The following is a 16,222-nucleotide window of genomic DNA, read 5'->3' as shown; positions in this document are numbered from 1 at the left end:
AAGATAAAACCTGCCCCTACTGGAGAAGAAGATGGTCAGATAAAACCTCTTTCCAAGTTGTCTTTCAATGGATCCTCCATGGATTTTTGTTCAGGCAAAGACAGGAGATAGGTCCTTCCTTTGGGAAGAGGTGCTCCAGGAATCAAATTAATTGCGCAATCAAAAAAACGTTGTGGAGGTAAAACCTCTGCCTTTTGCTTGCAAAATACATCTGCAAACTCATGGTATTCACGAGGCAAGGTAGGTGGGATGGCCACGGAAGCCAACAGACAACCAGAAAGTCTTTTGGGTTGAGACAAACAGTTTAAATGACAGAACGACCCCCAAGAGGTTAGTTCTCCATTTTCCCAATCAAAAGAAGGGTTATGTTGTTGTAACCATGGGTAACCAAGGATAAAGGGCAGAAGTGGGGAATCAATAAGAGACAAGACAACTTCCTCTTTGTGAAGTACACCTACCTGAAGGGTGATAGTTGTAGTCTAAAATTTTACAATGCCATCTCCCAAGGGTTGTCCATTCAGGGTGGTGATGTTCAGGGGTCTAGACTTTGGTACGGGATTTTATTTTCTTTAGCAGAAATGTAGTCCAAGAATATGCCAGCGGCTCCAGAATCCACAAAAGCCTCACAGGAGACAAGTTTAGAGGTTAAATGGATAATTGCAGGAACGGTAATCTTGGTCTTGGAGGGTATACCCTGTAAGGTCTAACCCAGCTCCTCCAACACTGGTTAGACCATGTCCGTTACTGGACGTGAAGGGCAGACAGATAACAAATGTTCTTTAAGTACACAGTACAGGCATAGGCCCAATGCACGCCTCCTTTGTCTCTCCGACTCAGGTGGAGACGGCTTACTTCCATGGGTTCCACAGGTGCCTGGGGTTCAACTGAGATTTCAGGTTCTGGCTGAGGTGGTGCTTGGAAGTTAGGGGCCAAACGGTAAACTGGCCTAGGAAACTTGCGAGTTCTAAGTCTCTCTTTGCACCTTTTATGATATCGGACATCCAGCCGAACACACAGCTCTATGAATTTCTCAATATAGTATGGAACAGTAAGGGAGGGGGGGGGGAGTGTAGACCAACCAGGGATATATGGGGAACCCAACACCCTGTATCACATCCTAAACAACAATGTTTGGAGAAAAGAAGCAAGCCCCAAGGATATTGCAGATGCAGGGAGAAATAAATAAGGGTATACCTATAAATAAAAAATTATGTAAATTTTATTGATACAAAAGTAGTAATAAACAATACAAAATTATCCTGTACAAAAATCACCTAAAAACATGAATTTCTCAAGGTCTTCTGGGGAATCCTTATAGACTAATTCGTCCTTGACGCTATCTGTATGACCGTATGGAATTGTATGTGTATGGAATTCTGTATGGAATTCAATAGCATAATGTGCCACAGACCTGGTACCTTGTATGTCCAAAATTGAGTACTCAGCTGCAGAAGCTCTATCTGGCTTGCCAAATACAGTCTGGAGAGAAGCCAGAAATTTGTCAGCGTCTAGCAGCACAGGATCATTGCGTTCCAGGTAAGGAGAGACCAAGGCCAGGGCCTTCCCCTTTAACAAGGAAATTACAAAAGTCACTTTGGCATACAAAGTGTTAAAAGTGGAAATGCAAACGACAAACATTTAAAAAGCCTCTGCAGTCCTCAGTATCGCCACCACATTTTTCAGGCAGGGGAAGCTTGGGTGGTACAGAAGAGGTGGCTTGGATTGGAGCAGGAGTCTGGACCGTTGCAGAAGGACCAGGCAAGCAAGATTTAAGCATAGTACAAAGTTCATCTAACTTGGCGTCTAGGGAAGAAAGATGCTGTTCATGAGCTCCAATCAATTGTCCCTGACATGAAATCGCCTTAACAATCTCAGCAGGGTCCACTGCCATTGTGGCCAGTTTGTAATGTAAGGTACCTGTGATAGGTAGTGTCTGAAGTGGAGCTTGTGTGCTGAGGATTCAGGTGAAAACTTAGTCAGGCAGATCAAGACGGCAACAGATCAGGGAAAACGGTACACGATCGAAACCCAGAGATTGGTCAGGCAGGCAAAGGTAATATACAAGCTGGTGGTGATGTACAAAATCAGCAGGCTAGAGAGTAGTCAGGAATTCTGGCAGAAGTTCAAATACGGTATTCAGAGTCAAAAAGCAGTCAAAACACCCAGGAAGCTAGTCCAAACAAAACGGCACTGAGATATAGGAAGTGCTGCTATTTATGGGCTGCTTTGATTTTAGATTGTCCACAGCTGGCAGCAGGTGGGGCTAGTGAGTCCAAGTTAATGCATCAAAGTAAGAGAAAATAGCTATAACTCCAGAGCTCCTCTGTGGCACAACAAGCAAGACTGCAGCTGTGGAACCAGGAACATCCCGGTTCAAATACACCCAGGTAAATGACATCGTGTTTGGGTTCAGAGCTTTAGTGTACCACTACAGTAAGCTGGCTCTGATGCTAATGGGGGACTCAGTGTCCCTGAGCTGTATCTGATGGTCACAGAGGGAGCAAGAGAAGCCTAATAGGGCGTACACACGGTCGGACTTTGTTCGGACATTCTGACAACAAAATCCTAGGATTTTTTCCGACGGATGTTGGCTCAAACTTGTCTTGCATACACAAGGTCACACAAAGTTGTCGGAAAATCCGATCGTTCTAAACGCGGTGACGTAAAACACGTACGTCGGGGCTATAAACGGGGCAGTAGCCAATAGCTTTCATCTCTTTATTTATTCTGAGCATGCGTGGCACTTTGTGCGTCGGATTTGTGTACACACTATCGGAATTTCCGACAACGGATTTTGTTGTCGGAAAGTGTTATATCCTGCTCTCAAACTTTGTGTGTCCGAAAATCCGATGGAAAATGTGTGATGGAGCCTACACACGGTCGGAATTTCCGACAACAAGGTCCTATCACACATTTTCCGTTGGAAAATCCGACCGTGTGTACGGGGCATAACAGATGGTTTCATGAAGAAAACTTCATATCATAACAGGTTTTAAGAAGCAATACAATCCTATATCCTTCCACACTTTTGCAACTTTCCTAAATTTTATTTCTGTAGTCATATCCTCAACACTCCTCTCCCGCACATATTGCCCACTGGCATACTTTCTGCACTTCTCTCCTGCACCGACTTTATGCTCTAAAACCCTCTGCACTCCTCTCCTGTATATACTGCTTACTGTCTTGCCCTAAGTACCTAAGTACAATGACACACCGAAAAACCAGCGCATTAAGAAAATGTCAGTTGCTGTGTTCTTGAAATGTTTTTATATGGCATTTGTGTCTGAGATATCTGCGAGCACAGGGGATGATGAAATGGCATGTACAAAAAATCCTGCCAAAAGTCATCAGAACTAAAAATAGTGAAGACCTTATAGGTGTAAATCAGCATCTACATGAACCTAATTAGTCTATTCTGGGTCAATTTTTAATTTACACAAATTGTATTACTCACCTTTGCTTTTCACTTTAAAAGCTGAACACATGAATATATAAGCTTTATAGGTTTATAAGATAATCCTTTGCACAATTTTCTGACTTTTGTTGTGTATTTCCCAGTGCTGAATCAAAAACAATATAACTAAAGTGAGTGAAGGTGTCCGCATTCCTATTCTTTTGTATTGTTCACTCAGGACGTCTGACATGAAACATGCATTAGCATTTTTGCACAGCTGCTTGAGGAGTGCAGCGGGATATAATGCGATGCAGGAGTGGAGTAGCAGAGATTGTGACAATGAGCAATGTGTGAAGGAGCAGTCAATGCAAAGGAGAGAAGTACCTAAGGGTATGTTAACCCCCCCGGCAATATTCCCGAGTGTGGCTCGGGGTGAGATTTCAGTACCATTAGCGGTAACCCCGATCGCATCGCTGGATCCTGGAAGAGGTTACTTACCTTGTCCCCGGGATCCCGCGATGTACTCCCTCTGTGTATGGTGGGCGGATCTTCTGCCCGATGCACTGTGTGCCCTGGCTTCCGTTCCCTGTGAGCGTCACCACGCAGGTGGGTGGAACCGGCGGCAAATTCAAATAGCATAAAGCACAAACACACTGATACATTGTAATCCTATTGGATTACATTACTAAATCAAATAAAATTGACCTTAGTTTGCCCCCCATTGCTTAAACCAGTGCCCTTGCCTGCAGTTTTACTGTACTTTCTGTCTGGAAACTGCAGAACGACCATGGCATCAAAAAAGCGTGCCTCTAGCTCAAAAGCGACATATGACCTGCTGGAAAACAGCGATAGCGATACAGAATTGCTTGCAGAAGTGAGTGATAGTGATTCATGGGGAAGTTCGTCATCAGGCACGGAAAGCGATTTTAGCAATGATCCTGCACTGTGCCCAGTGATGTGTGGACTTGGTGCTCGATTGACTGCGGTACAGAGCACGCAGCGCCCCCAAGATTCCTGTTTACTGGAGCACCTGGTATGACGGATGAGGTTATAGAAAAAATTGTTACGGAGACAAATTGGTACCATGAGCAACAAGCTGCTATGCATCAGAGGTTTGCAAGGAGCAGAAAGTGGGAACCAGTGACCGAAGACATCTGGAAGTTTCTGGGCCTAATAATTCTTCAGGGAGTGGTGGGGAAACCACTGCAGAAGTGGTATTGGACAACCAACAAATTACTAGCCACTCCTTTTTTTAGCACGGTCATGTCGGAGTACAAATTTTCTCTGATAATGAAGTATTTGCACTTTCAAAGTAATGAAGAATTTGATGAGACTTCTCATCCAGCACCAAAACCGAAAAAGATTTGGGAGGTATATCAAATTATTCAGAAAAATTTCCAGCAGACCTATGTACCAGATAGAGTCATCAGTATCGACAAAAGTCTAATGGCCTACAAAGGAAGACTCAGCTGGATACAGTATATCGCATCTAAGAGAGCACAATTTGGCATAAAATCATTCATGCTCTGTGAATCCAGCACTGATTACATATGGAATTCGGTCCTTTACACCAGGAAAGCAACCAAATTCAACGAAAGATTCAGTAATTATGGAGTGGCAACCGCTTCAGTTCTTACTTTGATTTAGCCATTGCTCAATCAGGGCTACTGTGTAACCACAGTTACACTTCTCCAGAACTCTACGAGTTCCTTCTACAGCACAAGATGGATGCATATGGGACCGTTAGAGCTAACTGGCGTGAAATGACGCCAACCTTTGGCAATAAAAAGCTCAAGGCAGGAGAAATAGTTGCCTGGCAGAAAGGCAAAATGATGGCACTGAGATGGCGCGACAAAAAAGATGTGTGCCTAATGAGTACTATTCACAACACCTCTACTGTCATGGTATACACAAAAGGTGTAAAAGACATAATGAAACCTCAAGTCGTGATGGACTACAACAACACCATGGGAGGTGTTGACAGAGCTGACCAGGCCATGACATTTTATCCAGCCATGAGAAAGCAACAAAAAAAAGCATTACAAACAAATATTCAGGCATCTTCTTGAACAGTACCTTAAAAAAAAAAGAGTGACAAGCCTGTGGTTCATGTGGACTTTGGAAAGTTGCCAAACTTATATTTCTCAAGCACCAAACACCAACGACTGTAAATGGATCTGGACGTAGTGCTGCTGGCTTTGTGAACCCGGAACGCCTGGCTGGTCATCACTTTATGGACCACATTCCACCAACGGAAAAGAAGTCAGCACCCACAAGGATGTGTGTGGTTTGCTGCTCTAAGCGTGACGACGCTGGAAGGAAAATCAGAAAAGAAACCAGGTTCTATTGTCCTGACTGTGACGTCGGACTTTGTGCTGTACCATGTTTTAAAATTTTCCATACCCGGGACGTATACTGAAACAATATGACTACTAATATTCCACCCTTGTTTGGCCAAACAAAATGTCAGTGTTTTTGATTATATTATTTACGAAAATTTATTGAATAAAAAATATTATTATTATATTATTATTTGTTATTATTTATAGTTATTTATTATATTATAATTTATGATTTTGTGTTTCAAACTTTAGCATACCCGTGATATCTACTAGACTCTGGTTTGGACAGATTTAAGTGAGTTATTCCTAAGAATTACAGGCCTACAATATAAAACGCCAAATTTCCATGCAAAATAATGGTACCTGCTTTCAGCACCTAAAATCTGCAATAATCATACCGCCAGGGAGGTTAATGGTGCAATATGTGCAGAAGAAGAGTGCATGGAGTATAATGGTTGAAAATAGAAGGGTACAGATTTTTTTTTTTTTTTTTTTTTGTAAGGGAATTGCCCAAAATTCAGAGTGTTCCTTCCCACTTTTATATGACCATGAAATGTAACAAAGATGCAGAAATTAAAGATTTTCCAGCATCTTGGCTATTTGTCATGCCATTTTGTCTGCTTGACTGGTCCTCTCAGAGTCTGTTACTCAGAGACTCCAGTATGCTCATTCATTGACTAAGTCTTCCTTTCGACAATCGCTTACTTTTGCATAGCTCAGACTACATTTAATATTGCCTCTTGGCTGTTACAGGTAAGACATGTTTAAACATGGACATGTATCCTCCACAACTGCTGCTGCAAGAGCAATGGTTTGCACAGTCAGATTTGACTGGCTGCAGGCAGTTTTTTTTGAAGAGAAGCACCTCTGTCCTTGGATACCTCATTTGGGCTACCCATTCTGACAACCAGTGCTTCTGCCACTTGCATCATGTGCCTTTGCCTGGTTTTAGCCTGAGATAAGCAAATATACTTACCAGCAAAAATATGTGCATTTATTACTTTTTTTTTTAAAAGTGAATTTATCCAAAGCCTATAAGCCCACACAGCTGCTAATATACAATATTTTGTACAGCAAATAAGGGTCATTGCTTGGCCCTAACCAAGTGAGAATGTTCCTGGCACAACCTGCAAGTCTCCAGAATCAGCACCTACTTATTCAGTCTTGTGCATGTTGGCACTGCTAATATCTCTTTGTTTTGCAACACAGAATCTTTGACCTAGTTTTTGGCTGCTTTTTCATACTTTCTTTCAATTTGTGTCTTATGAGGGTTGACTGCTGCCATAGTGAGTGTGCCCTTTTTACATTGTAATTTGCTGCTTCTGACATGATGCACTTTAGATGACTAAGGTCCTCAATTAGATTATACCAATAAATCACAAAATACCTTTGTGTGCGTAGAAAGTTTTCTGTGTGTGTTATTTTATTTGTTTTAAATAAAGTAAAGTTTGAAAAAATGTCAGCAAAACTGGACACAAATTCTGCAACTTTTTGAGGCAGGGTGACACCATGTAGCTAAAAGGTCAGAAGTTGAGTAGATATTTTTTTGTTATGCTAACATCTCTAGAAGATGGCAGTTACAGAACTGTCCATTGGGCAAAAAAGGTACAAAGAAATCCCTAATAAGAAAGACAGTGTCCATTTGTGTTATCTTATTACAATTCTTTCTGTATACATTTATTGTGCAGTATATGAATGTTATACTAAGAATAAGAATGGGATAAATATAGGACCACATAGATCTTAGTTTTAGAGAAGCACGATATTGATGCCCTCAAAGAGACACGTAACTGGAATGTGATCCAGCTGAGCAACTATATTTGAGTTCTCACATGTTTTAAAATTTGAATTTCTAAAAGTGACTAGAAGCTTCTTGTAATTTCCAAGCATATTGTGACTCGCCTTGCTGAACAGGACGATTTTTGATCCATCAGTGGCCAACTGAGATTTCCCTCAACTTGGAGAGATTTCTTTTCTCTTTTTGTGTGTCTATAGGGCAGGAAGTAAAGGTTAATTTACCTAATGAGAAGCAGTAGAGGGCAAAAAAAAAATACAGTGGTTTTAACTATTACCAATTGTTTTCCAAAATGAAGAAGTAAAGAAGAAAGTTTTGGCTTTAGATATATTTTACTGTGCACACCATTGTCTGCTGTTAGCTGACAAAGGGCAGCAAGAGCAAAGGGAAGAAGACCAAGCATGTCAGTATACTAATGCTCATTGTCAGTCATAAGCTGAAATAATGTTTTCTGTCTATTACATTATTTTCAAGAGATGAAAAATTCCTTCTTCTTTTGGGTTTGCAAAGCAACAGCGGTATAAATAACTTCTGTGCTAATAAGCCATTTGTTGTAATTTGGCTGCCAAAACAAACTGTATGCAGTCACTTAAATGCAAGAATAATAAGAATTGTTGGCACATTGATAGGAAACTAATATCTGGTGTGATTTACGCTTCAGTTCAGCAGCTAAAACCTCAGTAAGTAGAGCCTTTATGCATATAATATATCTTTTCATAACTATGGCAATTTATTTTCAATCACAGCATTATCTAATGCAAGTGTACACAGAGTAACTATTATTTCTAATGTTCAAATAGAAAATCGTTTTATATTTTTCAAATTTTCATTCTCAGTATCTTTATTCTAAAGGTCATAGTGCCGTTGATATCACCAAGGTAGCAAGAAGACACCGCATGTCTCCATTTCCACTAACATCCATGGATAAAGCCTTTATTACTGTCCTGGAAATGACTCCAGTTCTTGGGACTGAAATCATAAATTATAGAGGTAAGTTACTTTTATTTGCAATACACTGTCTTCTGCCAACAAACACAAACATGTTATAAAATAATAATGACATAGGATAATGACAGAGACTACTCTGGGCATTTAGTTTTTCCTGTTTTAAGAAAGCAGCTATAAAGTGAACTCTGCTTTTATCATCTCACCTATTTTTTTTGTATTGTGAGATCTCATTCATCCCATTGTTATGTAATTAAAACTTCCTAAGTAGGGATGGGCGAACGGTTCGGCCCGAGCATAAGTTCGGGCCAAACTTTGGTTGTTCGGTGAACACCGAACAATATGCAGTGTTCAGGGCAAATGGGACACTAACATGAAAAATTAAAAGTGCTTATATGCAAGTTATTGTCATAAAAAGTGTTTAGGTAACTCGGTCCTGCCCCAGGGGACATGTATCAATGCAAAAAAATTTTGTAGAAACATCTGTTTTTTCGGGAGCAGTGATTTTTTTAATGCTTAAAGTGAAGCAATAAAAATGAAATATTCCTTTAAATATCATGCCTGGGGGGTGTCTATAGTATGCCTGTAAAGTGGCGCATTTTTCTCATGTTTAGAACAGTACCAGAACAAAAATGACATTTAAAACTGATTGCGGCTGTGTGTCTGGATGTAGACCAGGAAGGACGTGCTAAGAGCTCCGCTGATTCTGAAAGAATCCACCGCCATCCTGCACAATCTCACACATTGGTGAGCCTCAAAACAGCCCTACCTGCTCCTGGTCATCCCCTGTATCCATCCCAGCAGGAATTGCGGAGCCCGGCCGGCCTACTGCCCCACCACCCGGTCCGTGGCCGGCTCCATACACCCAAGGCCGCCGCCATCTTGAGGCCTGAGGAGCTTCCAGCGTCCTCCATGCTCGGGGCCCGCGATCCGCGGAACGAGCAGGCATCCCACCCCCTCATCTTCCTGTGGCATCACCTCCGGAGGGGACTATTTGGGGGCATTGATCCGAGGGTCCCAGACGCCGGCTCTTCACTCCTGCGGCCCACCACCATTTTGAGGCCTGCAGAGCCTCCGGCACCCTCAGAGCCTGGATTCCGTGGAAAGAGCGGTCGATCACTCCATCATCCACCGGGAGCATAATCTCCTGAGGAGACTGTTTGTGCCCATAGATCGGGGGGCTGCCGGAGGGTCCCAAATGCCGGCTCCACACTCCCACAGCCAGCCGCCATTTTGAGGCCTGTATGGCCTGCAGCATCCTCCCTGCTCGGGTGCCTGGGTGTGCAGCTGAGACAGAGGCCGCTCCACACCCCTAGCCCTGAGGTATTATAGCTGGAGGGGGCCCATTGATCTTCAGTGCGGACAATCAGCATTATTCCAGCCTCAGATGCCTGCTGTTACTATTTTGGAGTCTCACACACTGCGCACCACAAGCTCTTAAAGGGGTATACACCCCTCCCTGCAATTGTATCCAAAAAGCCCCTCAGAGCACTCACTCATGCCCTCAAAGAGCAAAACAGCGACCAAGAAGGCGCCACCACAACCTGCCCAGTGTCCCAGCACCATTTTGGACCAGCTCAGAGTGTTAATTGCAGACATGGAACAGGCGGCAGGCCTGGCGTCCGCTCCAGCCCCCCAGGTATCACAGCAAGTGAATGATACTAATGTTATCCTCGCGGCCATAGAACAAAGTAGAACCTCTTTACTGGTCTGCATCGACCATCTGGCTGAGGAATGCAACCTCATCAGGGCGGACTTGGATAAATTCCAGGGCAGACTTTCAGAGTCCGAGTCGCGGATCTCTGCCACAGAGGATCTTGCTGCCCGTCATGATGATGCCCTCCATACATTGCAGCGCACAGTCCAATCCTTAGTGGCCAAATCTGACGATGCCGAAAACCGAATGTCAGGGTCTTGGGTCTCCCGGAGGGGGCAGAGGAGGATCGTCCAGCCGAGTTTGCGGAGGCCTTTTTTCAAACACTCCTGAATATGACCGAGGGCCCCCCGACATATGTGGTGGAAAGGGCCCGCAGGGTCCCAACTGGCTGGAGCAACCCTGGGGCCCCGCCAAGACCCTTCCTGGTGCGGTTTCTCAACTACTGTGACCGCATCCTCAGTGAGGCCCGCAAGCATCCCACCCTCCCCTATGAGAATACAAAGGTGCATCTCTATCCTGACTTAGCAGATTTACAAAGACGTTGCAAAACCTTCATGGATGTCAGGAGACAACTCCGGGAACAAGAGATCAAATACTCCATGCTCTACCCAAGTCGCCTGAGAGCTCAACACGGCGGGTCGCTGAAGTTCTTTGAATCCCCTGAAAAGACAGATACCTGGCTACTGTCTTTGCACTGATCCTTATCCTTACTCTCAAATTTACAATCCTGGCTGTGCTTTCCCCTTTTTGTTTTTGTTCCAGGGATCGTTTATTCATATTTTATGGAGACCAGTCCACTTCTGCGTGTTTCAGTAGGTGGAACGATGCGGCTCTCCCGCGGATGGGGCACGCAGCAGATCTCTTTTAACTAGTCACTTGACACTCACCCCTATCCTAGTGCCCACCTAATGGAACTGTATGAAGGCCTTCTGGGGGTAAACTGGTCTCCCATCCGCTGGTTCATGTTGTTCCCAGAGACTCACTGTGGGCCCCCCTACATGGCGGGCAATGGCAATGGGTGACCCCCCCACTTGGGGCAATGCTTTCCTCCTAATTTTACTTGATCCTTGACGATCGGAGCTATAGCAAGACGATTCCAACACACCTTCCCGAAGATAGGATGCCCGCATAGAGTATCGGTGGTCTATCCAGTCCCCCACCAGATGGGATCCACGTCCCCCCGCACTCGCCTACGGTTAAAGGCCAGATACTGCCAGGGTCCTTCCCTGGACTTTTGAGCCTCACGTAGGCGATTTTTTGTCTTACACTAGTTAAGGGATTAAACTACAAGCCCGGTTATGTTGGGGTATTGGCGAAGTAGTAGGGTGTTCAACATTTTTTTTTGTTTTTAGGCATAGACCGCTTCCCGACCCCCCCCCCCCATGCTGCTCTGGGGGGGCATTGGGACCTGGTCGGATAGGCACCAGATGTTTGGGGAAGTTCAATTTGGTTGAATTGTTATTCTATATGTTTCTGTTGTGTCTGACGTACAATGGCTCTTGCTCCACTGCTGCTCACTTGGTGTCACTTGCTCGACTACTATTAATCTCCTGTACTTATGATGGCTGTTGCGAATATGGCATCACGTGATAAGGATTCCTTTTCTGTGGTGTCCTGGAACGTACGAGGCCTCAACTCTAAATTTAAGAGGGCGCTTCTTTTTCAATATATCAAACAGCATAACCCAGCTGTTCTGGTTCTGCAGAGACACACCTGGTGGGCAGTAAGCTAAGGACTCTGAACAGGCCCTGGGTACAAAAGGCTTTTCATGCCTCTTACTCCACATATGCGAGGGGAGTTTCCATATTAGTGCATAGATCTCTCCCGTGTGTCATAGAGGCAGTTCACACGGATCCGCTGGGTAGGTACGTGATACTGGTGCTCATGCTTTGGCAGCACAGGTATGTTCTTGCTGGCATATATGTGCCGCCGCCCTTTAAATCTGATGTACTAGGTGTCATACTGGAGAGGATCGCCCCTTATTGTCCTGCAAAAATTTTAATACTGGGTGATTTTAATGCCATTCTTTCCCCAGACCTTGACAGACGCTCACCACCTAAGTCTTTCACTGGGGAGTTGTCAAACTGGCCGGTATCTGCAGGAGTCACGGAAGTCTGGAGGTGGAAATTCCCATCCACCAAAACCTTTTCTTGTTTCTCCACCTCCTACAAAACCGCCTCCAGAATTGACTATGCGTTTGCCAACCCCTCTATGCTGACAGACGTTCTAAAAGCTACCTATTTGCTCAGCGGCTTGTGTGACCACAGCCCCCTTGAGATCACCCTGCACACTTCTGACTTTCATAGTGGCTCTATGTGGCGTCTGGGGGCTCAATGGATTTCCCAACCCGATATAGTCGATCAAACACCACTGACTCTTCGCAATTACTGGGCTTCCAATGACGGGTCATACTCTCCTGAGATAGTATGGGACGCCTTCAAGGCATATACAAGGGGCCACTACATATCGGCCATAAAGGCGGTCAGGTTGCAACAAACTGCTGCCACAGTAGCTTTGGAGAACGAGGTGGGGTTGGCTTCTGATCAATATGGGTTGGATCCCTCTGCCTCAAACTTTGAAGCTCTGCAGGCATCTAAACACAGCCTTCATCTACACCTGTCAGAGGTTACTAGACTTGAAATGTATAACACGAAACAAACTATTTTTGAACAAGGGGACAGGAATGGCAGACTGTTGGCGATGATGTCTCATCATGACACCCCTAATACCGTGATCCCTGAACTTACCTCTCCCACGGGTGAGGCCATCTCCTCCCCAGAGACTATTTTACAAGCCTTTCATGATTTTTATCAATCTTTATATACCACCACACTACCCTCAGGTTTAGACCCAGAGAGGTTGGCATCTCTCCTGGATCCGATAGCCCTTGGTTGGCTCTCTGATTCTGAAAGAACTCATTTAGTTGCTCCAATTACCGCAGAAGCGGTTCAAGTTGTAATTAACTCCCTATCCACTGGCAAAGCTCCTGGCTCAGATGGTCTCCCGACTGATTTCTATGTAGCACATGGTAACATGCTAGCCCCCCGGCTGGCCGCCCTATTTACACATTGGCTGGAACAGGGCTCTCTCCCACCTTCCATGGCACACGCACATGTTATCCTCATCCCTAAGGCGGGCAAAGACCCCAAACTATGTGCCTCTTATAGACCTATAGCACTCCTTAATACTGACCTCAAAATCCTAACTAAACTTCTTATCACTAGACTTAATCCATTACTTCCCTCTCTTGTTGACTCGGATCAGACCGGGTTCATGTCCCATAAGTCTACAGACATCAATCTTCGTAGGTTGTTTACTAACCTCCATGCCAGTCATGATAATCAGGGTACTAGAGTGGTTGCCTCTCTCGACATTGAGAAGGCATTCGACTCGACTGAGTGGCCTTTCCTGTGGGAGATTCTGCTGAGAATGGGGTTTCCACTGGTATTCATTCGATGGTTACAGACTATCTATCGTTCGCCTACGGCTGCCATACGCTTAGGGGGTCATCTGTCTCCTGTTTTTGAACTTTCTAGGGGTACAAGACAGGGCTGCCTTCTCTCTCTCTGGCACTTTTTGCCATTGCCATGGAACCAGTGGCGGAGGCACTACATGTCTCGCCACATATTAAAGGTCTACGGCTGGGCTGGCTGGAGGAGAGGGTGGCCTTGTATGCAGACGACCTCCTCCTCTTCATGAATGACGCTAGCTCCTCCCTGCAGGGGGCACTTTCAGTCCTGGAAGAATTCTCTGTAGTGACTGGACTTAAGGTTAATTGGGGTAAGTCGCAGCTGCTGGCTATTGATGCTGAGGCTAAAAAAGGGGCCTCGGCTTCTCTTCAGCTGCAATGGGTGGACGAGTTTACCTACTTGGGGGTGTGTATCTCAAGGAACGTGACTGACTTCATTTCAATGAACTTGTTTCCAGTAATCAACTCAGTCAAAGCCAAATTGAAAGCATGGGAGAACCTCCTCCTGTCCTTACTGGGCCGTGTTAATCTCATCAAGATGAAAATCCTTCCCAAGTTTACATACTTGTTTCGTAACTCCCCTCAATGGTTCCCCAAATCATTCTTTTCCCAACTTAACAAAATTCTCTCTCCTTTCTTTGGGGTCCACGTCCCCCCCACTTTAAGCTAACCACCCTAATGCGCCCTTGTTCGCAGGGCATTCCCGGAATGTCACAAATACTTTATAGCGGCTCCATTGGTCACTGCATTTTGGTGGATTGTTCCAGATAGATCCAACTCGGCTTGGGCCACTGAGGCTGCGATATTGGGATCTGTGGAGGTGTTGTCGAATCTCCTTTTGCGGGGTCCAAAGGCTCAATACGACCTAACCCCTTTCATGCGTGTACCACCCTTAGGGCCTGGACGGAAGGTCTGATCTGTGAAAAGTATCCTCTGACCGCTGTATCCCCGAACGCCCCACTCCCAACCTGCAGCACATTCTCGAGATCCCAGACCCTGTGATATGGGCCAGGTACCATATCAAGGCTCTCTCGGACATCTCCTTTGATCACTTAATGTCTCATCACGCCCCACTCTCGCACAAATTCAGATATCTACAGTTGTCCCATGCTTTCAGGGCCCAGTTCCCGCCAGGTGAAAGGCAGATGGTGCAATCCGACCTAGAGCGGATTTTGCGATTTGATTGTACTGAAAAACCCACCTCAGTGCTATATGCACATCTCCTTCGTGTCTCTTCTCCTGAACTGTCCAGGCTCCATCAGCAATGGGGCCGGGATGTTCCGGAGTTGGACTCCGAGGATTGGGAGGATGTGTGGGACTTCCCATTTAAATACTGGTTTCCTTGAGAGATCACCTCATTCAATACAAGATTGTCCATAGGGCATATCTTACTCCCGCTCGGGTGCACAAAATGAGGTCTTCTCTCTCCCCGGAGTGCTGGAGGTGTGATCATGCCCCCGGGGACTATATCCACATCTTCTGGTCCTGCCCGGTAATTGCAGGTTTCTGGTCACAAATTCTTTCAGAGGTGAAGGAGTTGCTAAGTATCTCTATTGCTCCTTCCCCAAAAATATGCCTGCTGGGGCTGGTGGAGGACTTGGTGCCCAGAGTGGCAGAGAGAACCCTGTTGGGTCTCCTGCTGTTCTATGCCAGAAATTCATTGTCCTAGGCTGGAAGCAGAAGACTCCTCCCTCTATGGGCTCATGGAAGTTACTTGTTAACAGTGTGATACAGGGACACCTATACACACAGAGGGTGTCTGAAAAAGCATGAGTCTGGAGTAATTGGTTAGCGGAACCCTCCATTGCTATAACAAATTAAGTGGCCTCCCTAATATCTGACAGCCCTCCATAACTTCCTATTAGACCAACCAGGGTTCGAGAGTTACTCTAGGTGTGCCAGCCCTTTGTTAGTCCTCCCTTGGAGCAGGAGCCATGACATCTTGTTGCTGTTGTTATACCTATGGTAGCCGTAGATATTTTAATGTTCCTGGATATTATAACAATACTTTATGACCCCTGCGTGGGTCCCTTCCCTGATGAAGGCCAGATGTTGGCTGAGCTGCTGTGCTTCTGTATTGTTTTGTGTTTGTCAAGGAAATAAAAGTTTAAAAAAAAAAAAAAAAAACTGATTGCGGCTGTAATGAATTGTCGGGTCTCGACAATATAAATAAAACTCATTGAAAAAAAACTGCATGGGTCCCCCCCCAGTCCATTACCAGGCCCTTTGGGTTTGATATGAATATTAAGGGGAACCCCGAACCAAAAATTTAAAAAGAATTGCTTGGGGGTTCCCCTCAAAATCCCTTCAGGTCTGGTATGGAAATTAAGGGGAACCCTGCGCCAAATGTAAAAAAATGGCGTAGGGGTCCCCCCAAAATCCATACCAGACCCTTCAGGTCTGGTGTGGATTTTAAGGGGAACTCAGCGCCAAAATGTTTTAAAAAATGACGTAAAATCAATACCAGACCTTTATCTAAGCAAGCAACCTGGCAGGCTGCATGAAAAGAGGGGGCAAGAGAGCGCCCCCTTCCTGAACCATACCAGGCCACATGCCCTCAACACGGGGAGGGTGGTTTGGGGTCCCCCCAAAGCACCTTGTCACCATGTTGATGGAGACA

The 16,222-nt window shown here is 45.0% G+C and overlaps 1 protein-coding gene across 27 annotated transcripts in view; it reads left to right on the top strand.

The window, feature by feature from the left end:
* GPHN (gephyrin) overlaps window positions 1-16,222 on the top strand; it is an 877,053-nt gene that overhangs the window by 770,349 nt on the left and 90,482 nt on the right. For all 27 annotated transcript variants that reach the window (XM_073610658.1, XM_073610659.1, XM_073610665.1 and 24 more), the window contains one exon: window positions 8,384-8,521. In XM_073610658.1, coding sequence (XP_073466759.1) covers window positions 8,384-8,521 — 138 coding nt within the window. The remainder of the gene's footprint in view (window positions 1-8,383; window positions 8,522-16,222) is intronic.

This window comes from Aquarana catesbeiana, linkage group LG13 (assembly GCF_042186555.1).
Source record: "Aquarana catesbeiana isolate 2022-GZ linkage group LG13, ASM4218655v1, whole genome shotgun sequence".
In the NCBI taxonomy this organism is placed as follows: Eukaryota; Metazoa; Chordata; class Amphibia; order Anura; family Ranidae; genus Aquarana; species Aquarana catesbeiana.
This window is presented reverse-complemented; position numbering and strand designations above follow the sequence as displayed.